General features: G+C 41.2%; 1 protein-coding gene and 1 pseudogene across 1 annotated transcript; one reads left to right on the forward strand and one right to left on the reverse strand.

The window, feature by feature from the left end:
- Positions 1-1,006: 1,006 nt before the first annotated feature.
- Positions 1,007-25,113, reverse strand: LOC149446061 (pancreatic triacylglycerol lipase-like). The gene is made up of 11 exons (XM_089653024.1): positions 25,083-25,113; positions 24,952-25,000; positions 23,410-23,564; positions 21,485-21,610; positions 20,363-20,497; positions 17,892-18,000; positions 14,568-14,687; positions 8,471-8,590; positions 4,958-5,076; positions 3,699-3,811; positions 1,007-1,102 (listed from the first exon to the last, which is right to left on the reverse strand). The coding sequence occupies exons 2-10, from the start codon at positions 24,998-25,000 to the stop codon at positions 3,701-3,703; spliced, it is 1,044 nt and encodes a 347-aa protein (XP_089509150.1). The 5' UTR covers positions 25,083-25,113; the 3' UTR covers positions 1,007-1,102; positions 3,699-3,700.
- LOC149446062 (U2 spliceosomal RNA) lies at positions 1,620-1,780 on the forward strand (annotated as a pseudogene).
- Positions 25,114-27,903: the final 2,790 nt, after the last annotated feature.

Genomic DNA, 27,903 nt, shown 5'->3' on the forward strand with positions numbered 1-27,903 from the left:
TGTACGGTAGCTTCGGCTACATACAATATACCACGCTGAACCAATCACTGCAAGCGATGTATTCTATTAATGAATACAAAGCCTGCTCGGATTGGCTGAGTCAGAGAGGTGAGCTGATGATGTCACAACCTCAGCGATTCCGAGCAGGCTCTGTATTCATTAATAGAATACATCGCTCGCCGTGATTGGTTCAGCGCGGTATATTGTATGTAGCCGAAGCTACCGTACATACAGTATTACCGCACATACAGAGGGATGACAAATTAGGGATGTTCGTTTTGAGTCAGCTTGGCCCAAACAAACTAAAGGTTCACATTGTATACCCCGCGTATAAGACAACCCCCGATATTTGGGGTATGTTTTTAAGTATAAAAAGTGGAGAAAATACGGTATAATACCAAATCTAGTCTTGTGTCCAAAGGAGAAGCCTCCACTAGACGCCTGGGAGTTATGACCAAATGATTGACACTGATAATAATCTATCTGCACTCTCAGTGGAGTGGTAACACCAAATTCTAGCATCTGTGGGGTTGATTTATTAAAACTTTAGAGTGCAAAATCTGATGCAGTTCTGCATAGAAACCAATCAGCTTCCAGGTTTTATTGTCCAAACCTAATGGGACAAGCTGAAGTTAGAAGCTGATTGGCTGCCATTCACAGCTGCACAAAATTTTGAGTGCTCTAGTTTTAGTAAATCCCTCCCCATGAGTCCAACCAACCTGAGCATAGTGTACTGGGTATAGTAATAAGGGTGATGATTGGCTAATGTATTATTATTATACAGGATTTATATAGCGCCAAAAAGTTTGCTCAGCGCTGTACATTATAGTGGGGGACAGAACATGAGACAATACAGTAACAATACAATACACGAGGGGTTCGAGGGCCCTGCTCCTTGGAGCTTACAATCTAGGAGTATGGTATGTTTTTAAGTAGAGTAAAGTAGACAGCACAGACTGTCTCAGATGTCTCCATTATTCAGTACATCAAAAAAAAGAACCAAAAGTTGTATTTTGGCAAGTGCTAGATTTATTGGTGGACAAATGAAAAATCCAAACATTGCCGTGATGGAATGAGGTCCACGTTTACAGCCAGAAGTGATCTGGAAATAAATATAAAGACAATGAATAATAACAAATAATTATTGTATTAAACAACAGCTGAACACATAGGGTTTGATTTACTAAAAGTGGAGAGTGCAAAATCTGGTGCAGCTCTGCATATAAACCAATCAGCTTCCAGGTTTTATTGTCAAAGCTTACTTGAACAAGCTGAAGTTAGAAGCTGATTGGCTCCCATGCAGAGCTACACCAGATTTTGTACTCTCCAGTTTTAGTAAATCAGCCTCATAGAATGCCACTTTAGGATCAATTGTATCCATCCATCCATCTATCCATCCATCTCTTTCTTGCAACGTCATGCTATACTGAGTACCTTCTGAAGGGTACACTTTTGACATTGTATGCTAAGGACCAGGGCCGTGGATAACGAGGTACCACCAGTCCTCCTGTATGGGGCCCAGGCCAGCAGGGGGGCCCAGGCAGCTTTGTGAATCGGATATGGGCAGGGAGGGTAATCAGCACAGTGGGGGGTGGGGCAATTACTGTAAACAATCCCCAATCGCTTCTCGGCCTTTTGGCTAAGATCAAGTGTAGTATCTGTTCTTATCAGTGTCCAGTGGGTGTGCTCCCGGCCATTCTAGCTTTGCGGGGATGGCTGTTGTATAGTACCCTCACTGGTATGATGGGGGTCCAGAAGGCTAGTACCGGAGGGACAGAAACCGGGGAGCGCCATGATTCGTTCTGGGGCCCTGGGAGTAATTCCTCCGGGAACACTGGAAAGACCCAGTACCTCCTGATTTGGACGGATCTACCTTGGTCTGGCCAGGGGCTGAGGAGGCAGAAAGTCCGCAAACTCGGTGCCCCCTGAGTAGACGCTCTCAGGGCTGCCACTAGTAACACCTGGGTGTGGGACCCCACAGTGTGAACATGGCACATGGTCACTGTTTTTACATTCTTTTTGCACAGCGCCCTAAGGACCAGGCCTTTTAGCTAGGACCAGGGCAATTTTTGCTACGGGCCTCAGGGCCTGGTCTGTGCACAATTTGGCACGGTACCACTTTTTTATTTTCTATTTATTTAATTTATTTCACCTCCCACGTTTGTCACTTTTTTCTTTCGCTTATGTGTGTGTTTTCACGGATGGAGGGTGTGGGTCCTCGGGCCTACCCTGAAGTCTAGGGGGAGGATGTGTGGCCTTTTGGTTCCTTCCTCCCCTGATCCCTAGGGGGCTTTTCTTCGGGAGAGCCCCCTGACCAAGTACTGTGTGTCTGGCTTCAGCTGGACACAAGGAACGGTGGTCCACCAGGCCTTTTGGCCAGGAGGACCAATTGGGAACCTTGTCCCCGTCAGGAGCTTCGTGACCCGGGGGATCAGGGTAAGCGGTCCAAGCCCCTTTAGGGGTAGGACACAGCACACCCCTAAGTGCACTTTTTCGTGTGGTGTTTTGCACTTGCACATTTTTTGTGAACACTTACGGGTTTTTACGTTTATAGTTGCACGTTTGCGGACTTAAAAAAAAAAAATTACTGTAAACAATCCCCTGTATGGCTCTCTCTGCAGCAGCTGAAAGCTGTTTTTTTTTCCTCTCCCTTCCTCCAGCTTTTAGCTACTGCAGAGAGAGTCATACAGGGGATCGGTTCCAGTAATTGCCCCTCCCCCACCCCCCACCTTGCCGATCACCTTCCCTGTGCACCATAAGTTTTCCTCTACTGCCCAGCCCCCCCTGTGTACCCTCCTTACCCCCACAGTGCTGCCAGATTTCCTCCTCTCCTTCCCACTGGCAGCTGCAAGCACACACTTGGATCTTTCAGGATGAGAGTGAGGGAAGGGTCTGGGTCTATCACATTTACCAGCCCCTTCCTTTCCTGAATGAACACAATGAGCAATCGGTACCAGGAACTCACTGTGTTCATTCATAACTGAAGCGTAGTAAACTGTGCTATTTGATGGGGCCCTGTCAGTTTGGCTGTATGGGGTCCCATGGTTTCTAACAGCAGCCCTGCTAAATACGTATATTTTAAAACAAAACAGCATATTGTAATCCACTACATGGAGTTCTATATTTGGCATTGTATAATGTACACACCAATGACAGTTAAGCAATATATATGAATGTTACCTTTATGACACCTTTGCTTCTTTATAAGATTATTCTCACTATTTGGACCTCATTTGATCCCTTGAAAAAGTGAACTTTGATCCAAGAAATGCGTTGGATGAAATCAGCATTTGCAGGATTATCTGGGATGTACACTACACAATAATGGTGTGGTAACGGGTGTTTTCATGGTCACAACCAAGAATGTCAAAGAATGTGAAAAAAAAACTCTAAGAGGCTTTTATTTATCGGTAAAGCAGCCGATAGATTATGCTCGATTCTCCCATCAATACAGTGTTGATGGAGGAATGATTCCTATTATTGTGTTCCGCTTGCAGGCCAGCACAACACAATGATTACTGCTAGCAACTATATCCGTGGGCAGTAATCGCATGTAAAAAAATCCGACAGTTGATCGATTGACAACCAGCCTGCCCATAGATGGATCAAACTTCGGACAGTCCCCGCTGAACAGTCCGAGATTTGCATTTGAGTATCTCTTTGTTTCTTTTTACATTTTTAACTAGGCTGCTACTTACCCTTAAGAAGTGGTGAGATAGAAGACTTGGCTGGAGGTGGTGACACCTTTGTAAGTGTCGGCGTAGTAGCCCATCTTTGGACATCCAGAGCTGGGACAAGTTTTGCAGCTGCCCTGTATGATGGAGAAATGCATATTTAGCAAGAATGAAACATTTTCATGCCTTTTCTGCAGATGCCATATGTGTTCTTCCAGAGGAACCAAAAAAACCCAAAGTTTAAAGGTCCAACTGAATGCCATTGGAGGAAATAGTCTTTTCCCTATAACCAGAACTAGAAAAATAGAATCACCATTCCAATACTGTTTATCCATGCAAATCAACATGAAGAGATGATCGGCATCGATCACTCACTCTATTCCTTCACAAAAGGAAGGGGTCGATTACATATTTATTGGCCCTTTCCCCCACTTTCCTTCCTGACAAGATCCCCCCTGTGTGCCTGCAGCAGCTGGCGGAAGAGGAGAGGAGGGAAGGCCACAGTGCTGCAGGGAAGGGGACCCGGGCAGCAGAGGGAATCAAATCCTAGACAGGGAGGGTGATTTGTGAAGTGGTGGTGGCTTGCAATTACAGGAACTGATCCCCTGTGTGCCTCTCCTTACAGCAGCTAAAAGCTGGTGGGACGGAGAGGAGAATCCGGCCGAGGAGAAGCCAAACTATAGGTATTAAGTTCTGCAGTCACTCCTGTGTTTTTTTAATTTTTATTTATGTATTACAGGTACTTACTGTATATAGCACCACCAATTTACTCAGCACTTTACATACATATTGTACATTCACATCAGTCCCTAACCCTCAAGGGACGTATGTTCTAAGGGCCCTAACTCACATTCATACATACACATACTAGGGCCAATCTAGACAGGAGCCAATTCACCTACCAGCATGTCTTTGGAATGTGGGAGGAAACTGGAGTACCTGGAGGAAACCCACGCATACTCCTTAGACCTTTCTCCAGTTTTGTTGCCTGTTTCTGGACTCAATATCCAATATCTTTTTGTAAGTGAGGTCTCGAGAACTGGAAACGGTATTATAAATGAGGTCCTGATCTATACTGAATAGAGGAATTAGGACCTCCTTAAAAAATGCCAATTTTTAATGCGGGAGATGACTAGAAGTAATGGTGAGATGTTTATCCTATCCTGGAGTTCAGCTTTCAGTGAATGATGTGAGACATGATTACAATTTCATCAGTAGGGATCTAAATCTCAGCTTTTAGGATTATCCTATAGGATGGAGATGATTGGCACACAGGCACTCACCGCCTGGTAGGTGTTCCAGTTGGCGCAGGGATAGCTGGTGAAAATTCCAGTGTTACCGATACTGTCTGTGTAGTACTTAATGGCTCTCATGTGGTTACAAGTTATAAAGTTAACCACTCCTATAAAAAAAAAGATTGATTTTATTATATAAATAATACAGTATGTATATATATATATACAGTATATACACCAGTCAGCCATAACATTATGACAATTGCTGCTAAAACAGCCCTGACCCATCTAGGCATGGACTTTACTAGAAAAAGCATCTTCACCCACTGGATGGACATCCTCCCATACTGAATTCTGCTGCCATCTCTTCCCCAGGTAAGTGACGCACATGTACCCACCAATCCACATGTAAAAGAAAAAGTGATTCTTCAGAACAGACCACCTTCTTCCATTGCTTCTTGGTCCAGTTCTGATGCTCCTATGCCCATTATAGGCATGTTTGACTGTAGACGTGTGTCAACATGGGCACCCTGACTGGTTTGCAACTACGCAGCCCCATACACAACAAGCTGTGGTGCTCTGTGTGTTCTGACACCTTTCTATCGGTATTAGAATGAACTTTTTCAGCAATGTGAGCTACAGTGGCTCTTCTGTTGAATCGGACTACACAGGCCAGGCTTTGCTCCCCACGTGCATCAATGAACCTTGGCCACCCATAACCCTGACTCCGGTTCACCAGTTTTCTCACATTGGACCATTTTTGGTAGGTTCTGACCACTGCAGACTGGGAACATCCCACAAGAGCTGCAGTTTTGGAGTTGCTCCGACCCGTTACAATTTGGCCCTTGTCAAAGTCACTCAAATCCTTATGGCTTGAGTCAAACCAATACAGATGAAGCCACACATCCCTTGCTTCTCTACCCCTGTGAATAGGCTTTCATTTCCTCTCTCCAACCACTAGAAAGAGCTATGCTCATTGTGATCCAGAACACCAGTAAGAGAAAAAAAACATTCATTGGAGATGCTGTGGGTGCCATAGTGTACATATTTCTCCAGCTGCATTATATACTGTAGCAATGACAAATATTTCTGGTTGTCAGGTTTATCGGGGCTTTTTCTTTCAGAGAATAGGTGCAGGTACTCCCCACTTCTGAGTTACCCCTTATCCCCCCACGCACCTTCTACCTCCTATTTACATTCCAGTACCTCCCCTTTTAGAGAATACAGAACCAAGTATCCTTTTTTGGTGCTAACAAACAATATACCCCATCATCAACAATAGATCCATTCCAGCAACAATAGACCTCAGGTCAACAACAATAGATCTCCCAGCAGCCAGCATCAATAGAACCTCCAGCAGACAGCAACAGTAAACCCCTCCCTTAAGAGTAGATCTCTCCCAGCAACAATAGACCCTCCCACAACAAAAGCTCCCTCCAGCTACAATAGATCCCCATCAGCCAGCATCAATAGACCCTGCAGCTCACCCCAGCACCCCTTGCCATTATATACATTCAGAGCGTTTCCTCGCGTTCGTGCTGAAAAATGCCCTGTTTATAATCCTGGATATACATTATGACATTTTTTGCAAGTATATTGACTGCAGGACCTGCTCACAATATAGCAGTTCCAGGGTTCAGGGGCTCAGGAGCACCTATGTAGGTACCTGAGTACATGAAGACAGATTATTATTATTATACAGGATTTATATTATTATTATTAGTATACAAGATTTATATTATTATTATTATTATACAGGATTTATATTATTATTATTATTATTATACAAGATTTATATTATTATTATTATACAAGATTTATATTATTATTATTATTATACAGGATTTATATTATTATTATTATTATTATTATACAAGATTTATATTATTATTATTATTATACAGGATTTATATTATTATTATTATTATACAGGATTTATATTATTATTATTATACAGGATTTATATTATTATTATTATACAGGATTTATATAGCGCCAACAGTTTGCTCAGCGCTTTACAATATAACGGGAGACAATACAGCAACAATACAGTTCAATACAAGAGGGTTAGGAGGTCCCTGATCCTTGGAGCTTACAATCTAAGAGATAGGGAAGGTAAAAGTCCAACTGAAAACTCATTATAAACCAGCTAAATACATTTCAGGTACAGGTACAAAAAAATCTTATAGTCAAAATACCAGAAATAAAGGTTGGATGTGGTAACTATAATGCTCTCATCCCCAACTGATTAACATGCAACATCTCAGACCAAATAAAGGGACTTTGAATATATCCCCCCCCCCCCCACACACACACACACACACACACGGACACACCTTTCCTATTCTGTGTATTTAGCTATATGGTTGAACCTAATATGTTTATGAATATTTCTGGGCATGTTTTTATTTTGTACTGTCAACTGTCTTTTTTTACTTTGTTTTAGGCTATATTTGTGATAAGAATAACAATACATGTGTGAGACCAGAAAAGTCCTAAAGAAGTGAATGTTTTCTATGAAACGCGTAGACCTTGGCTCTCATCTTTACATTTACGTTGCATTGTTTTGTGTGGTTATATTGATACACCTTATAATGATGAATACTTCAATTGTGGTTTTTATACCAATTTTTGGTCTAGTTTTTAGAACAAATAAAAAAATTATGTTTTATGATATGGGGTTTTGTATTACCTCTGGAGATATATTTAAAGTCCCCTTTATTTGCTCTGAGATGTTGCAAAATCCTATAGTTGTTTTTCTTGAGGAGGCATCCACAGCCTAAGTAGAGAAGCTTGTCCCTTGGCAGCATGTTACAGAGTGGGACCCTTGCTCTGAGTGTGAAAGCAGTGGTCTCTTTGCAGAGGTCATAGACAGAGCTCCCCAATCAGTAGGCAAAGCTCTGACTCAGCAAGGGGTGGGATGATCCTCTACAAAGAGATCACCGCTTCCCCACAGAGAGTACAATTCCTACTCTGCAGCATGCTGGCAGAGGACAGGCTTCATTACTGGTGGCTGTGGCTGCTTTAGGAAGAAAACAATCAGTAAGACATTGTTTTGATGCACTTTGGCTGGGCTTTAATGGAGCATTAAACGTTTAATTTAAAGATTTACTGGTGTTTTATCTGAGTGTTTTCAAGCATTTTAGAAGCGTATTACCAGTGCTTTACAGCTTCAGGAATTTTTGTTTAGCCAAAAAAGAGGGAGGAGAGGGGAGGAAATTAAGTGTGGAGATCTGCTGTCTGAGCAGAAAACGCGCAACAAAACGCTTGTAAAACTCTCAAGTCACACATTTTCAGGCATTTCTATTGAAGTCTATGGGGCCAAAAACACTTTTAATTTGCCAAAAAGAAGCTCATGTACTTTTTTGAGTGACAGGCGTTTTGCTTCAGGCAACAGAACACTCATATGTGAACAAGGGCCATTGAAATGAATAGCATTTGGCTTGTTGAGTGTTTTGGAGCTACAAGCTTCAAGCAGAAAATCGCTCAGGTGTGAATGCAGCCGTACATCAGAACTGGCATCACAGAGAGAAGCCGTCATCTACAATATACAATCCTCACCATTCCAGATATCTTCCACCGTGATGTTGGGAATTTCAATGTTCTGAGGACATCCAGGCATATGGACTCCGCCGTTAGGGAAGAAATCCAGATGGCCAACAAGCTGGCTCATTCCAAAACCTAAAAGTTTATAAACATAATTATACATTCTATTATCGTTCCTTTAATGTGACGTTTTGTTGAGGTTTTATTAGTTTTATACAAACAACAGACCATAGACAACCAAACATAGATGTCCAACTCATACATGAGGAAACTTCAAAGTATTTCTAAGGCTACGTTCACACTAGCCTTGTTTTCAAGCGGCAGAAACGCGTTTGGGAAGCGTTTTTACCGCTTCCCAAACGCCTCGGACAATTCTGACTATTGCAGCACATGGTGCTGTTCTAACGGGAGCGTTAGCATCGCATCGCGGTGCGGCAAAACGGATGTCTCTGGTCGAGTCAGGAGGCTTTGAAGCCTCCTATTCTAGTCTATGATGCCGCTCCGCAAATGCCGGCATTTGCGGTGCGGTTGTGACGCGGTTGCAGGGCGTTTGCAGAGCGGTAACACCATCCAAACTTCATTTTAGGCGTTTGTGGGGCGTTTTTAGCGCTCGGCAAATACCTAGCAACCGTCACTGACCCGCGCATGCGGCGTTTGCGGAGCGTTTGCCGAACATTGAAAACGCTCCGCAAACGCCGGACCAACGCTTGCCAAACGCTATAGGGGCGTTTGCCAAGAGTTGGTAAAACAGTCAAGTGTGAACGAGCCCTTAAACCAACATATTTTTTTTCTTTTTTTTTTTTGTTTCGGATTGAGCAAAGAAGGGTTAAAGCCACAATCCAAAGTTTGAGAGATAACCCAGCAGCTTTTCTCCTTCATCGGATCACCGGAACCCAGAAGTATTTAACTACCCACCTTCCTAGGCTAAGTTTACACTAGTGCCAAAAGCAGGCATTTTGTCTGCATTTTTAAAGCCTCACTAAGACAAGCCATAGATGACTCGATTTTCTTTTCTTCCACTGATAGTAGAATCGATCGATTTCCCCATTAACCCAGTCAGTGTTGTTGACTGGGGAATCCCTCCTGCAGCACCACTGTGTCTTGCCGGCAGAAAGCCTTCCCACACGTGCACCATAAATGCACAGTGAATGGCCTGTGGTGCTTTGCAGGTGTCAAAGTGATCATTTCCCATTTTAGCCTCTTAAAAATTATAAAAAAAATCTCACCAGGCATTTGAGGATCATCGCCCGACAGTACTTGAATGCCTATGCTATGCATCTGAAAGCTCAATAACACTATAGAGCAATAATATGCGTTAAAGGCTGCTTTAAAATTCAACACGTATGTGAAAGAGCTCTTAAAAAAAAAACCTGTCAAGTTTGTTTTCCCATTTGTGTCCCATTGCAGAAATGATCCTTCACTGAGTAGAGGAATAGGTCTCCATAAAGGCCAGTGTGGACAATTGCAGCGTGGTTTTGACACCAGTTTGAGATACCTTTGAGATAAATCAGAATTCATTGCAGGCTCATTTCACCTGCAGTTGACCTGCTTCAGCTGCTTTTGCATTCCCATAGACTTATTTGGGGAGAAAATCAGTTTTCATATGAAAAAAAGTCCCTAAGGGCTGGGTTACACCAAAATGAGATGCTGGAAAGGCACATCCCTTACACATTTCCCACACTGCCTTCAAAACGCTCTGCCTTTTGCAATTTGCTGAGGGTGCAAATACATTGTTAAAGGATAAGTTAAATTTTTAAGATGGAACATGTAACATGTTCTCACTGTTCCCTCCACCTCTAGTGACAGCGAGTCGAGGATCTTCTCCCCAAACACACTGTCTGGTCGTGTCATTCACAGAGTTCTGTGAATGGGACAACTACAAGAACCAACAGCCTTTGCAGCTGATGGCTTGTAGTTCTCAATGCACTACCATGTAGCTCTGCATGGCTCATTCTTTCTTCCTCTCATTGTTTAACTGCCTGCACTTCTTCTGAAAACGCAGCCCGCACGGGAACCTCGGTTCCTAGTACGGTTGTGATTTCCAGTGCAGGCGGCCTGCCATTAAAATTAATGGTAAATAAAATAAATATATGTGAGCGCACACAAAGAATAAAGCAGCTGTGCACCAGTTAACCATAAAAAAACTCTAAATAGACAATGTAAATAAGGAGTGCAGCGCTAAAAAGAAATCACAATATGAGTATTCAAATGTGTATACACCATTAAATATACAGTTCATTAGGTGACTTGAAGTGACTTGAGGTGCTCCAATGTAACTGTATCCTCCTATGGGTAAGGTGCTGTGATATTAAGTGCGAAAAGAATGCGCACTCACCAGAACGCGGTTTCTGCTGTATATACCTAAAGGAGGGAAAAATTGGCATGCCAGGAGCAGCTGGTGATCAAGACCATATGAGGGAGTCTACCGGATTCTAGATACTTTCCAGATTGGCAGATGACATCAGGAAATATACACAAATGCTCATTTAATTGTGCGTTCTGGTGAGTGCGCATTATTTTCGCACTTAATATCACAGCACCTTACCCATAGGAGGATACAGTTACAGTGGGGATCGAAAGTTTGGGCACCCCAGCTACAAATTTGTATTAATGTGCATAAAGAAGCCAGGGAAAGATGGAAAAATCTCCAAAAGGCATCAAATTACAGATTAGACATTCTTATAATATGTCAACAAAAGTTAGATTTTATTTCCATCATTTACACTTTCAAAATAACAGAAAACAAAAAAATGGCGTCTGCAAAAGTTTGGGCACCCTGCAGAGTTAATATCTTGTACTGCCCCCTTTGGCAAGTATCACAGCTTGTAAACGCTTTTTGTAGCCAGCCAAGAGTCTTTCAATTCTTGTTTGAGGTATCTTTGCCCATTCTTCCTTACAAAAGTCTTCCAGTTCTTTGAGATTTCTGGGCCGTCTGTCACGCACTGCTCTTTTAAGGTCTATCCATAGATTTTCAATTATGTTGAGGTCAGGAGATTGTGAAGGCCATGGCAAAACCTTCAGTTTACGCCTCTTGATGTAATCCCCCGTGGATTTCGAGGTGTGTTTAGGATCATTATCCATTTGTAGAAGCCATCCTCTCTTTAACTTCAGCTTTTTCACAGATGGCATCAAGTTACCATCCAGAATTTGCGGAATTTTTATTGAATCCATTTTTCCTTCTACTCGTGAGATGTTCCCTGTGCCACTGGCTGCAACACAACCCCAAAGCATGATTGATCCAACCCCATGCTTAACAGATTTTTCCATCTTTCCTTGGCTTCTTTATACACATTAATACAAATTTTTAGCTGGGGTGCCCAAACTTTCGATCCCCACTGTACATTGGAGCACCTCAAGTCACTTCAAGTCACCTAATGAACTGTATATTTAATGGTGTATATACATTTGAATACTCATATTGTGATTTCCTTTTAGCGCTGCACTCCTTCTTTACATTAGAATTAATGGCACCAGCCTGTGGGTCCGCATTCTTCCGTGTGGGTGGTTCGGCTGCACATATTTTTGTGTGGATCCGAAGCAGCACCACCCGCACATATGTGAACCTAGCCTGAGTGTCTTATCTGCAATAAATTACCCTCCGAACCTGTGTAATTAATATGTGTTTGGTTTTAGCTTGGGTTCACATATATGCAGTGCTTTATATCGCATGTGATTCGCACAGGAACCACACCGCATTCCTGTGCAAATCACATGCAATTTGTGTGTGGTGCGATTGGAGCCATACATTTTGGCTCCAATCGCACCAAAAATGTGTCTTCACTAGAATCGGATCACATGGGTATTCACACTTATGCGATCTGATTCTGCACATCGCAGCGCGTTTTGCGGACCGCTTTCGGGGTGTTGTTAACATACACACCCGCAGCGGTTCACATGAACGGTTGCGATTCTGATGCGTGTGGAATTTGCACAGAAAATGCTGGGAGTTCCGCATCGCATCAGTGTGAAGCAGGGCTTAAAGGGAGGAGGTGACAACCCTACATTACACCTATGAGCTGCTGATCGTGGGTGCAGTTCTTTGCAGATTCCTAGTAAAAAAATAATATTTTCTTACAGATATGTGTTCATTATTTTTTTTACAAAGGTGAACTTATCCTTTAACAGCACCCCAAATGTAGATTGCAAATTCGATTCTGGTGTAAACCAGTCGTAACATTGAATTTTTTGCTGAAAGGAGAGGTTGGACAGAGCTGCTTCAGCTCTGCACTAGCCCCAGTACTGACATTTATTGCCACAACACTGTTAGGTCTAGTTCACACCTATGCAGTTTGCATTTGATCCATTTCTGTAGTGTGTTTTGCATTTTTGCACTTGTGGTTTTTGTGCATTTTTTTATGCTTTTTCCTTTTTTAGTTATTTATGCTTTTATTGGCCAATTTGTTGTTTGGCAGATTAAAAAACAACAGAATGTGTCAAAAATGCATCAATAACGCACTACATCCTTTTCTGCAGCATCTCTATTGAAGTCTATAGTGCATTTAAAAAAGTCCTTGACCCTTTCCAAAAATGCAGCAGCTGAAAAAAGCATAGATGTTAACATGTCCCATAGGAAACCATGTTAAATGGGCTGTAGTACATTTCTGCAAAAAGCAAAAAACACATAGGTGTAAACCAGACCTAACAATCAGCTTTGAACCATTGCCATGTGCTGATCATATTTAACAGGGTGCACCTGTACCCTAATCAAGTATGATTAAATTGAGTGCTTGAAATTGAGCTTTTGCCTGACCAGGTGCTGTGAGTTTGTATCTGCTTGGCTACAGTACATTTGTTGTATTTTGGATTAAGCTCCTGTCCTTCTGATTTGGCACCACAACTGATTGGTGATCATTGCTTTATTTACCTGTCTGTAACCTGGACTCTGTGCTTGTCTGCTCTTGACCATCAATGTGCTGACTCTGCACCTGCCAGTCATTTGCTCAGACCATCTGTCTGAGGGCTTAGGCCCCATCCAAATTTGAGAAGCCCTCAGATAAAGGGGCTTACATGTGGGAACCCCAGGAGAGGTTCTAGGCTATTACCTGCAGTAAGCACGCCATTGAAAGCTCCTACAGCTAATTGGGGCCGCTCATATGTAATTGAGCTATTACCTATGGTCCTGGTCATGCCAATCCGACTTTGAAATTATGCGACTTCCAGTGAAGTCACACGATTTCAGTCAGATGTCATTGTCATTCCGAATTGAGGTGGGACTTGCAAGACATCTGCGGCTTGCAATACACAGATGTCTATACAAGTCCCACCTGAAGAAGTGCATGCAGTGCTTTAGAAATCGGTGCGGCTCCGACCAAGTCGGAATCGCACCAATATGACCGCTCTAATTGTGGACAATAGAGTGCGACTTGCCATGCGATTTGCAACTCGCATGGCATGGCAAATTGCATGGCAAGTTGCACCCAGTGTGACCGGGTTGTAAGAGTGATCGGTCCTGGGCGCAAACCTGCAGATAATCACTTCATGAGCGATTACATATGAGCCGCCGCAATTAGCTGTGGGAGTTGTCAGCTTCCCATTGCTTTCAGTGAGACTGCTAATGGTCAGGAACCCCACTGGTGTTCCCACATATAATAGAAATGAGATATACCTGTGCTCAAATCCAAGTAGCTTCAACATAAATATAACTCATCAGGTGGGAAAAATTCTGAACAAAGAACCCTCTGAAGACTTTGATTCAGTTGGCTAGCTTAAACATGCATTGCAATGTATGCAAAATAATAATCCCTCTTTTTGGTCAAAGTTTGCTGGAATGGGTGTATAGCAGGAGATTTCCATATGTATTGGCACACGTCCCCAGGTCACAAGTATAAATGGAGCCTTACATTGCTCTAGTATCTCTCCTGCCCATTGTCGGCTTTTGCCCCTTGGCTACATAGAGGGTTTAATTAACCCCAATGATATCCAACACTCCTAAATACAAAATTCCAGCATTTTGCTCAAACTCTATATTGGTTAACACAACCTTCTCATGCTGCTTTGCAATGTGCTTTTCTCCTTTTTTTTTGTGTACTTCATTGTTATTTCATTTTTTCCACAGTAGAAAAAAAGCACTGAAAATCATTTTTTTTTTTAATGAAGTAACACATGGACTGACCTAGGCTAGGGATGAGAGGTCCTGAGTCCGTGTGAATGACATCGACAAGCTTGGCATCTGATGGGTCCAGCCTGACCTCTATGGGTGTGTTCTGGAAGTATGGCTCAGCGGGATCCAGACCTGGCAGAGAGAAGCCAAAGGAAATGGAGTTATCCACACAGTGTTCTCATTTACCCCACTACACACACTCACTAAATATATTCTGTGATTTGTCTTGTTTATACCAACATCAACATTTTATTTGTAGTGAAGAGTTTGGTGAAGAATATAAGATGTTATTTCCGGATACAAGGATAAATCCTTTGGTCTGTACATAGACATAAAACAAAATAAGAGGGATGTACTGAAAGTAAGGCAAAAGTGGGCATTACTTTTATGGGTTGAGAAAAATGTTAGAGTAATGCAGGCCATACATGGATCAAATTCCGAATGAATTTTCTTTAGAAAATCGGAAATTTTGTGCCTTTTGTAATCCAATGGTGCCACCATTGATTTAGAAAATTCAACCAAGCAAGCCTTTAATTTAACCTCATGTTGCTACAGAAAAGAGTTTTCGTGGCCAAGAATGTTCTTTTCTTTCCAGGTCAGCTTATGCTCATTTCTCTTTTTTTCGTTTATATTTCTCGCATGATTCATCAATGATTCAAAATTTGTTTTTCAAAAAATTTCCAACATGCCCAATCACTCAAATTCGATGGTCACATGAAAATTTGCTGTTTCTGTGACCCACTAATGGTGTGAAATTCGAATGAACATTCTTAGAAAAGATTTTTGAAAGAAAATTCTTTCGGTATTCGACCAATGTATGGCCGGCTTTAGTCTCTATTGTAACTCTTCTTGTTCTTCTTTTTCATTGCAGGTAAATAATGGAATCCAATCAGAAGCAACATGCGGTCTTTGAGTTACATAGTTAGTCTGGCTGAAAAAAGACAAAAAAAAGTCCACCCAGTTCAACCAAAAAAAAAAAGTTATAATCCTACACCCACAGTTGATCGAGAGGAAGGCAAAAAAACCCAGCAAAGCGTGATCCAATTTTCTCCTGCTGGGGAAAAAATTCCTTCCTGATCCCCCGAGAGGCAATCGGATATTCCAAGGATCAAATTTACCTATAAATGTTATATCCAGTTATATTCTGTGCATCTAGGAAATAATCCAGGACTTTTTTTAAAGCAATCTACTGAGCTGCCCTAACTAACTCTTGAGGGAGTCTATTCCACATTTTCACATATTTTGAGATTAAATCTCTTTTTCTCCAGATGTAAAGAGTGCCCCCTTGTCCTCTGTGATGACCTCAGAGTGAATAACTCTACACCGAGTTCACTATATGAACCACTGATGTATTTATACATGGAGATCATATCCCCCCCTTATGTATTATACATGGAGATCATATCCCCCCTTATGTATTTATACATGGAGATCATATCCCCCCCTTATGTATTATACATGGTGATCATATCCCCCCTTATGTATTATACATGGTGATCATATCCCCCTTATGTATTATACATGGAGATCATATCCCCCCTTATGTATTATACATGGTGATCATATCCCCCTTATGTATTATACATAGAGATCATATCCCCCCTTATGTATTATACATGGTGATCATATCCCCCCTTACGTATTATACATGGAGATCATATCCCCCCTTATGTATTATACATAGAGATCATATCCCCCCCTTATGTATTATACATGGAGATCATATCCCCCCCTTATGTATTATACATGGAGATCATATCCCCCCTTATGTATTATACATGGAGATCATGTCCCCCCTTATGTATTATACATGGAGATCATGTCCCCCCTTATGTAATATACATGGAGATCATATCCCCCCCTTATGTATTATACATGGAGATCATATCCCCTTTATGTATTATACATGGAGATCATATCCCCCCTTATGTGTTATACATGGAGATCATATGCCCCCTTATGTATTATACATGGAGATCATATCCCCCTTATGTATTTTACATGGAGATCATATCCCCCCTTATGTGTTATACATGGAGATCATATCCCCCCTTATGTGTTATACATGGAGATCATATCCCCCTTATGTATTTTACATGGAGATCATATCCCCCCCTTATGTATTATACATGGAGATCATATCCCCCCTTATGTATTATACATGGTGATCATATCCCCCCTTATGTGTTATACATGGAGATCATATCCCCCTTATGTGTTATACATGGAGATCATATCCCCCCTTATGTATTATACATGGTGATCATATCCCCCCTTATGTATTATACATGGAGATCATATCCCCCCTTATGTATTATACATGGTGATCATATCCCCCCTTATGTATTATACATGGAGATCATATCCCCCCCTTATGTATTATACATGGAGATCATATCCCCCTTATGTATTATACATGGAGATCATATCCCCCCTTATGTATTATACATGGAGATCATATCCCCCCTTATGTATTATACATGGAGATCATATCCCCCCTTAATCTCCTCTTTTCAACCATCGCTCTTGTCAATGGTGTCATCTCTGTAAACATTCTGTGGCCTTCTGTGGATGTTGGACAGCCTGCACCCCTCCTTCATTAAGGACTCAAAGACCGCATGTTGCTTTTGCTTGGATTCCACTATTTACCTGCAATGAAAAAGAAGAACATGAAGAGTTACCATAGAGGAAGAGTTACTCTGCCAACATGTGACATTTGAACGACCTAACTAATCATACATTGTGATAATTATAATTAGGCTTTGTTCATCATTCGGATCAAGAAGGAATTTTTTTTCTCCTGCAGGAGCAAATTGGATCATGCTTTGCTGGTTTTTTTATGCCTTCCTCTGGATCAACTGTGAGTATAGGATTATAACTTTCTTTTTTTTAATGGTTGAACTGGATGGACTTTTGTCTTTTTTTCAGCCAGACCAACTATGTAACTATGTTTTACATAGCACCAAGCTCCTGATACACAGAATGTAAATGACTAATAAACTGACAGCCAGGACTTGCCGCGATTTTGTTTTGGGGGGAGGGGGGTCTAGTTTCCCCTATACAGCATGTCCAAACTAGAGACTGCATAGCAATTAAAGAACCTGACCACAATTAGAAAACACGAACTGTCCAGTTCAAAAGCAGCCAGGTAGAAACCTATCATGGAGTTTTCCTACTTCCACTGATGGGATTGCAGAGTGTGACCTATGTACAATACCATTCCAAATGACAACCGAGTTTTTAAGTTTTTAATGGTCCTCTAACTTCTCCAAGACTTCCCTCTCAGCGCCTTCATACTCTGTCCTAGTGCAGTCACACAACGCTCTCAGCAGTCACCTGTAATCCTTGCAATGCCTTTTGCCCTCTTGCCAGCCTCTCCAGCGGTGTGGGCACCCAGGCTGTGTCCAATCAGGTAGATATTTGCCGCAGAGTAAGCAAAGTTTTTCTACAAACATATATTACATGCACAATGTTAAATGTTAATAAAGTTCAAAAGGAGGAAGAACTAGAGCAATACAGCAACAAAAATATGTATAATTTGCATAAAGAATATAGAATATTAATTAAAATGTATGTATAGAAAAAACTGTTTTATTTGTTTTAGACAGAGTAGAGAAGGATTAGAACCCCCTTATGTTTAATTTTTCTCTATCTGTGTACCATTGGGGAAATTTCCCTTCACTTCTTATCCCAGAGACACTACAGAAAGTTGGAGGAAATCTCTCAAAGTGAGCAAACTGAGCTAGCTTTCTAAAGTAAGGTGCACATGGAGGGGCTTTTCACAGAAAACAAGATACAAAACTTCACTGTCTTGTAAGGAGGTGTTGGGTGTGTTTTCTTTTTGGGCCACTAGGTGGCCCTCTCCCCCAAGGTATTTGTTGATCTTCTGGTCCCCTGCTGTGCTCTATGGTTCCCACACTGCCCACTACATGTCTACTGTGTTCTGCAGAAATGTGGGGGGTTGATAGGAGGAACTATAGATTGTAGCAGGGGACCAGAGGATCAACACTCTGGGAAGTGTTGACTTTTGGAGAGTCTTCGGTGATTTATTTCTTTCATTAAAGTGATGTTCAGCATCATGGGCTGTATGTGAGACAAAAATGTATTTTCCTTATGAGAAGAGATTTTATTTACACTTTCAATATAGTGACAGTCCCCTTCAGTGAATAACTGTTGTTTAGGAGCAATAGATGCCAACTTCCCAATGTGCTGGATCCTCTGTTAGAGGGTCTAAAGCAGCTTTTCTCAAACGTTTTAACTCAGAGGAACCCTTGAAATAACTTTCTGGTCTCAAGAAACCGCTGATCATTTTTAATATATCTACAGGTTATGGCATATTAACATAATGGTCAGTAAGGAGAATGCTCCCTACATTTGAGGTCAACAGGAAGAATCCCCCCTTTACAGATAGGCATTCAGAAATTGCGCATAGGTCAAGGAACCCCTAGCAACCTCTGGAGGAACCCTAGAGTTCTTTGGAACCCTCTTTGAGAAAGGCTGTTCTATAGTCTCCACATACTAAAGCAACCATTCTCAGCCAGGGTTTTGTGAAATTCTAGGGTTCCTCCCAAGGTTGCTAGGGATTCTGTGAGCAGTACCTATCTGATGGTGCCTGCATGGTTCTAGGGTCACCCCTTGGCAAAGCCAGCAGTATATCCCAATTATCTTTTTAGCTGTCAGTTTAGCTGCCACCACCATAAGGGTTACTCCTACTGACCACCAATGTAAGGAGCATTTTCTCCCATGACCCCAAATAAAATGAATTTAGTAATGGTTCCCAAACACATGAAAATGATTTTAGGGGTTCCTCTGAGGTAAAATTATTGGGAAAGGCTGTACTAGATTGCAATAACTCTGGTGAGCCAACGTTCAGGTCATTAAAGTTACTGGAAGGCTCTTTCAACAAATGCATATAGTGTGAAAGACATACATTGCTACCAGCCATGCCAATGATCTATGTTATATGTGAACCTATAGAAATCATTACATTGTGCTATACATGCACTCTAAGCTTTTATGAAAATGTCATCTTGTTATGGTCTTAGAGTTGTATTCCATATTATGCTGAACTGATTATTGTTTCCCTTGAGAAAGGGGTATGTGAACTGGAAACACTAAGTTGGAGAACCCAGGTCCTCCTTGTTTGCGGTACCATTGATAACTGCTATGTTTTTGCACTGTTTCTGTTCTGTTGTATATACCTTTCTGCCCTTGAAAAAGGGGTATATGAACTCGAAACACTGGGTTGGAGAACTCGAAACACTGGGTTGGAGAACTCAGTTCCTTCATGTTTGCCCTACCATTGGTAACTGCTCTGTCTTTTGCATTTTTTCTGTTCTGTTGTTTACAACTTTGTGCCCTTGAGAATGGGGTATGTAAACCCCCAAAACACAGAGTTGGAGAAAGCAGTTCCTCCATGTTTGCAGTACCATTGGTAACTGCTATGTTTTTTGCAGTGTTTCTGTTCTGTTGTGTACGGCTTTTTGCCCTTGCCATAAGTGCATTAGCAAACTCTGTTGGACACACAGGGGTTTATTTACTAAAGCTGGAGAGTCCAAAATCAGACTCCCTTCTGCATAGAAACCAATCAGCTTCTAACCTCAGCTTGTTCAATGAAGCTTTGGCAATGAAACCTGGAAGCTGATTGGTTTCTATGCAGAAGGGAGTCTGATTTTGGACTCTCCAGCTTTAGTAAATAAACCCCATACTGTGATTATCCTATTAAAGGTGCATTGACCTTTTATGTGTGCCCTAGTACTCCTGTTATCCTTCTTTTGTGATGTTTATTATCTCCGGTTGTACTTTACCGAAAGAATGTCGATGAAATAAGCGACTTCAGCCCCCACGACACGGATGTTGTTAGCAGCCTGGGAATACGCAGTGCGGGATCCTCCACTCCAGTCAACGGAAATGCAGTTCACGTCTTCAATTGCAAGAAGTTTCTACAAGAAAAAATAGCAGCGTATGTGGGTGGGATTTTTATCCAATCCCTAATGTCGATGTATGGGTTAGACATTGTATATCATGAAGGCAGGGACAGCACATTGCAGAAATTATTTTTCAGTATATTTTATATGGATGTTCAAGAATACCAATATGAAGATGGCAACCTTGCCCCGTAAATTGATTACAGTTTGCTAAGCATATTAGCAGCTGCCATAGTAATAAAGTAAATGGGGTTAAAAAAGTAACCAAAACCCATCAAGTTCAAAATATTCTACTACACTAGGGGGCATCAGTTACATATAGGGTAAGGACACATTTCATCAGTGCAGGGAAATGTTTTATTGTAAAAGTAATGTGAAAGGGCTCTTTACAGTAAAAGCTGTAGGAAATGGCTTCCCTTTGTAATAAGAAAGGTTTTTTGCTGCCACAGTGGTAGGAACAGGGGCGGACTGACTATTTGGAAACTCGGGCACTGCCTGAGGGCCCGGGGTCAGTAGGGGGCCCCATTAGATGCCCCTGGTTTTCATAGGCTTTTTTGAGATTGGGCAAGGACACAGGGGCCCCATGATCCCCTATTGCCCTGGGGCCCCATGAGTTGTCAGTCCGCCCCTGGGTAGGAAAGGCTTCTTTAGTTAAAAAGGAGTGTTTACAATAAGGACAGTTAACTTGTGGAGTGCCTGACTACATTAAGGAACTAATGGCAAAATAACAGATATTTTCTTGACCCTAAAAACACGTCAAACGAACTTATCAACTCAATTAGTCCTACTAGCTGTAGACAGAAAAGTAATTTTTATTAAGAAGGTCATCTGACCCTCTGGGTCAGCTTTATGCCTTACAATGACTGGTACTGAATGTGATTGCAGATCCACACCTGCTTCTGCTCTCTAATTGTGAGGTAGGCCATGACAGCGGGCTCTGTTATCGTGTACATTATTGAACTCCAGCAATGAAACAGGAGGCCCGAAGAAAGGTTTACTTACCCTACAGATATCGGACAGCCAAGAGGCCTCGCCGCTGTCAGTAAATCCATGGATGACAAAGCTGGTCTTCCTGGAGGTGCGGAAATTGGAGGAGGAAATGGTGGATGGATTAGCAGCACTGATTACCTGCAGAAACAGATTACCCAGTAAATTATTATCTATTATTGACTGCTGTCAGAGAAAAAGCAGAAACTTTATGATGTTTAGTAGCTATTGTATTTACTTTAATTCATAATTCTGCATCTGATCTACACTATATTGCCAAAAGTACTGGGAAACCCCTCCAAATCATTGGATTCGGGTGTTCCAATCACCTCCATGGCCACAGGTATATAAAATCAAGCACCTAGGCATGCAGACTGCTTCTATAAACATTTGTGAAAGAATGGGTCGCTCTCAGGAGCTCAGTGAATTCAAGCGTGGTACCGATAGGTTGCCACCTGTGTAATAAGTCCATCCGTGACATTTCCTTGCTACTAAATATTCCACGCTCAACTGTTAGTGGGATTATAACAAAATGGAAGCAACTGGGAACAACAGCGACTCAGCCACCAAGTGGTAGGGGACGTAAAATGACAAATGAGTGAGGTCAGCACATGCTGAAGCGCACAGTGCGCAGAAGTCACCAACTGTCTGCAGAGTCAATAGCTAAAGACCTCCAAACTTCTTGTAGCCTTCAGATTAGCACAACAACAGTGTGTAGAGAGCTTCATGGAATGGGTTTCCATGGCCGAGCAGCTGAATCCAAGCCTTACATCACCAAGTGCAATGCAAAGCGTCGGATGCCGTGGTGGACTCTAGAGCAGTGGAGACATGTTCTCTGGAGTGACCAATCACACTTCTCTGTCTGGCAATCTGATAGATGTGTCTGGCTTTGGCGGTTGCCAGGAGAACGGTACTTGCCTGACTGCATTGTGCCAAGTGTAAAGTTTGGTTGAGGGGGGATTATGGTGTAGGGTTGCCTTTCGGGAGTTGGGCTTGGCCCCTTAGTTTCACTGAAGGGAAATCTTAAGGCATTTTGGAAATTTCATGCTCCCAACTTTTTGGGTACAGTTTGGAGATGGTCTCTTCTTGTTCCAACATGACTGCACACCAATGCTCAAAGCAAGGTCCATAAAGACATGGAGGAGCGAGTTTGGGGTGGAGGAACTTGACTGGCCTGCACAGAGTCCTGACCTCAACCCGATAGAACACCTTTGAGATGAATTAGAGCGGAGACTTCTCATCCAACATCAGTGCCTGAACTCACAAATGTGCTTCTGGAAGAATGGTCAAACATTCCCATAGACACCCTCCTAAACCTTGTGGACAGCCTTCCCAGAAGAGTTGAAGCTGTTATAGCTGCAAAGGGCGGGCCTACTCAATATTGAACCCTACGGACTAAGATTGGGATACCATTAAAGTTCATGTGTGTGTAAAGGCAGGCCGACCAATACTTTTGGCAATATATTGTATATCAGACATTTGTGAAATTTATGGTGACTCTGGATGGTGCCTAAACAAAGATGGTTCCATCCTTGGCTTCTAAGTTGATATAGTTTCCATTGTAGTTTGACACTTGGCTGTTTCATGACCGTTTTTGATGTTCATCAGCTTTCAATGGGGAAAGAAAATTAGAACTGAACAATTCCAACTTGTAACTGAATCTACAAGCAATCTACAAGCCAATATTTCAATTGCTTTCCAGTTCTGAGTGACCAAGCGGCAAAGTATGGTAGAAACCAGCACCTTGCCAGTTCAAAAGGAGTCCCACTGCAAAGGATTTTTTCCATTTTCCACAGAGTTGAGCTTTACATAAATTATAATATGACAGAAAAAAAACTGAAAGGCAGGAGGGATGTTCTGTCCTGTGTCATGATTTATGTTGTGCTCTGCTGTGTCCTCACCCACTCAAGCTAAACCAAAGCTAAAGCATTATCCATTACCTGAAAGCTGTTCTGGTTGCTCCTGGTGTACAGCAGGAATCGAGTGTTGATCTGTTCCGGGGACCAAGGTAACTTTGTAATGGGTCTCTCCAAAGTGCCCGCCCAGGGCTTGGCATCATTAAAGCATCCCACTCTGTTGTAGCAGACCTCAGCACCTGGATGCAACAAATGAGAAATGTGGTTTTTAAATGGGCACTTCACACAAAACTGACATTTTGATGTTTGGTGAGAGCTGGAGAAGTGAATCCCACCACAAAAGTCTCTTCTATTTTTCAGGCATTTATTAGGGAAATCCCTGTGCTGAATACCCATTATGAGGGTATTGTGCAGAGTTCCCAGGTCGGCATACCTGCTGTGCCCATTATGAGGGGTTCCCATCATCCTTGCACTGAATTCAAGGGTCTGCACACCGGTTGATACCCTTATGCAGAGTTCCCATCATCCCTATGATAAGCTCCAAGGTCTGCACACCTGCTGTGCCCATTATGAGGGGTTCCTACCATCCCTGCAGAATGTTCTCAGTTCTGCATGCCTGCCGTGCCTTTTATGAGGGTTCCCACCATCCCTGCAGTAGATTCTCAGTTCTGAAGACCTGCTGTGCCTATTAGGAGGGGTTCCCACCATCTATGCAGTAAGTTATAGGTTCTGCACATCTGCGGTGCCCATTTTGAGGGGTTCCCACCATCCCAATGCTAAGTTCCTGGTTCTGCACAACTTTTGAGACCCTTATGTAGGGTTCCCACCATCCTTGTGGTAAGTTTAAAGGTTGCACACCTACTGTGCCCATTATGAGGGGTTCCCACCATCCTTGCCGAATATTTAATGTAATGGAAAATGTAACAAGAGAAGGGGAACACCTGAAATGCCCAGGTAGGGCAGACCCAAGCTAGGAGCTTTGGCAGAAAGGTTTTTCCTAAGTTACGAAATAACTCAACAAATCACCCAGTCCAATAGACCACACATTGAATTCATACATCACTTTTAGATAGAATGGCCATTTAACTGGGAATATTGCATACACAAGAGACAATAAAAATGCCCAGCCCTATCGCTGAGGGTCCGCAATTTCATGAACAGTAACAAGGGCATTACTGCTTTGTCAGAGGATCATTGCTGTCAGACAGTGACCACCAGCCAGGAGTCCATGTGTACATACAAGCACCTCCTTCACTGGGAATGTGGTTTTTAGTGAAAAGATGTATTATTTTATAAGTGCATACATTTGGTGTTTTTGTGTTACCCTATGTTAGCCAACTAAGTTATTAAATCAGAACTCCATTCTCACATTCAATCTTGCACAGTTGTACAGCCTTCCCCTCTGTACTGAAATGGCTTATTCTGTTACTCTGATTTCATTGCACACTGTCAGCTTCTCACAATGTGCAGTAGAAGCTGCAGCAGGTCAGATAGAGCCCACCTCATTTCCTGGCTGGAGGATGGCCAGCATCATCTAGACCTTTCCTCCCCCTGCCTGACTGTCCCTGGCCTGCCCCTTTCATTTATTGGATTTCAGTACTTTCATAAATATTACTTTTGATCTACCTTTTACAGCACTCAGCCACAAAATTCCAACAATCCAGGTCAGCAACATCTGTAAAGACAAAACATATTGAAGCAGAATCCCTTCATTATCAGTAATGATAGATAGACTGCCATGCCGTGTCCACACTCACCTTGGTCACCACAGAGCCTCTGTCCGCTGCACACTCACTACATACAGCTGTGTGTATATATAGAGACTCACACAGAATGAAGACTGACCCCCAACATTGTTAATAATTAATAAGTATTTCTCCTCTATGGACATTACATAAGTGATTGTATTATATAAGTGTTTGTATTATATGTGATTTTATTATATACGTGATTGTATTACATAGGTGATTGTATTATATAGGAGATTGTATTATATACGTGATTGTATTACATAGGTGATTGTATCATATAAGTGTTTGTATTATATAGGAGATTGTATTATGTAAGTGACTGTATTATATAGGAGATTGTATTATATAGGTGACTGTATTATATACGTGATTGTATTATATAGGAGATTGTATTATATAGGTGATTGTATTATATAAGTGATTGTATCATATAAGTGATTGTATTATATAGGAGATTGTATTATATAAGTGATTGTATTATGTAGGTGATTGTATTATATAGGTGATTGTATTATAAAGAGGATTGTATTATACTTTATAAGTGATTGTATTATATAGGTGATTGTATTACATAGGAGATTGTATGATATAAGTGATTGTATTATATAAGTGATTGTATTATATAAGTGATTGTATTATATAGGGGATTGTATTATACTGTATAAGTGATTGTATTATATAGGGGATTGTATTATATAAGTGATTGTATTATATAGGGGATTGTATTATATAAGTGATTGTATTATATTGGTGATTGCCTTATATAGGTGATTGTATTACATAGGGGATTGTATGATATAAGTGATTGTATTATATAGGGGATTGTATTATGTAAGTGATTGTATTATATAGGGGATTGTATTATGTAAGTGATTGTATTATATAGGGGATTGTATTATGTAAGTGATTGTATTATATACAGTAAGACAGTGATTGGTGTTTTTGCACAAAATGGAAAATTACTAGATGCATCAACCTGAGAGCAATGTACAAAATCAGGGAGTGTTACTGTGCTGGGAAGGACAAGTCATAAATACAATTTGAATAATTTTCCCTCTCCACAATCTTGGCAACATTTCTAATATTTCTGTAAATTGTTCAATAATTTTGTTCAAATACATTGGAGTTATTAATAAAGGTGACTTTCAAGAGGAACTTTAGTCCCCCCATATTTTCATCTCACACCTTCTCTCTTGCACAGAGATTTGAATATGCCAAGCATGGGCAAATGTGCTTCAGGTCTATCTGATATTTGTGCAACAATTTTTGTTTTAAATAGGCCCCTTGACTTTACTGAACCGTCCCATTTTGCCACATTCAATATTCAGTGCACTATTTATTGAAGACTACCACATTTTTCCTTTCCAGTGTGTCCCTCTTTCTCAGCTTCTGTTGTTGAGAGATAGGTCAGTACCTGGACTGGTGATAGGTATGATGGTCAGGTGTCCAAAAACATTTTGCTACATAGTGTATGTTGACCAACTGCAATGCACAAGCTTTTCCTGGACCCAGGGACCTACAAAGTCATGAAGAAAGGATGAAGGTGACAGCCCTGGCCTAGACCTTCCAGGACAGAACTTAGCAGCTCCCCTGTATAGTATCTATAGCATTGTTTCTTCAGTAGATCCTGTGTGATTACCCAGAATTCTAATGAAAATATGAATCATTAATAAAAAACACTGCTGAGAACCATATTTAGCAGATAAAACCAAGCATCCGATTCCCTGTATCAGCAGTATTGTGTGGAGGGGGATATGGCCGGGAGGTTGGTTTACATGAGCTGTGAAAAAGCTCAGAATCACCATATGGGGAAACAATGTTACCTTCTCTGACTGATAAAGCAATCTGCATTGACTAATAGCTAAGTAGTAGCTAAGAATGGGTTCTGAAGGACACTGCAGGGGTGTGCAAAATTCCTGCAATCTTATAGAAGGTCACACACCGCGCCTACAAAACACGTCCTAAAATGTATTCATGAAGCAGTAAAATTATGTAATAAAATCAAAAACAACAACATGATGAGAAAAGTCAATTTAATGCTGAAAAATATAATTGGTTTATTTATTTTAAAAAATCTGCATAGCCATTAATCCAGCGAATCTGCATGTATATTCATTCTGTGTTGGGTAGAAATGAAGGCTGGTGTGAAGACATGCTGTATAGTAAGAATGCTTTGAAAAATATGTATTTTATTTATTTTTATCAGTTTACAAAAGTCAAAGTGAATGAACAGAAGAATAACCAAAATCTGCAAAGCCATTAATCCAGCGAATCTGTATGTATATTTAAAACAATCAATAAATAACCTCCTTACACTTAACCCCCACCAAAAAGTAACACTTTCTCCCTAGAAAGTACACAATGAAACATATACCTTTTTGTGATCAACCACATAACTTCCCAAACACAAAATAAAATAAAGTTCAACACAAAAATAAAATAAATAAAAAAATTAAAAAGTATAAATAAAATTTCAAAAATGTCCAATTTCAATTCAGTCCCAAGGGTATCCAATAAAAATTCAAATGTGTCCAATAACGTCCAAAGTCCCAAATTTTCCACTTCAATCCAGTAAGAAGGAAAATAATCCTACATATTCCATGAAAACCTCAAAAAAAAAAGAAAAATCCATAGTGCGTTACCTTTTACTATATATAAACACTCCCCTCTGTGCAAAACACAAACCACTCTCAAAATTGTGTAAAGCAAACAAAAAAAAAAAATATGTATATATTTTTTACTTATTATTTAAATAATAATAAAAACCAAAAATGAAACTCCGTGAACACTCCAATAATATGTGCACTCAGTGATCTAGCCAACCGTG

Source organism: Staurois parvus, unplaced genomic scaffold (assembly GCF_062004578.1).
Source record: "Staurois parvus isolate SC_StPar_1 unplaced genomic scaffold, SC_StPar_1.0 ptg000697l, whole genome shotgun sequence".
Classification (NCBI taxonomy): Eukaryota; Metazoa; Chordata; class Amphibia; order Anura; family Ranidae; genus Staurois; species Staurois parvus.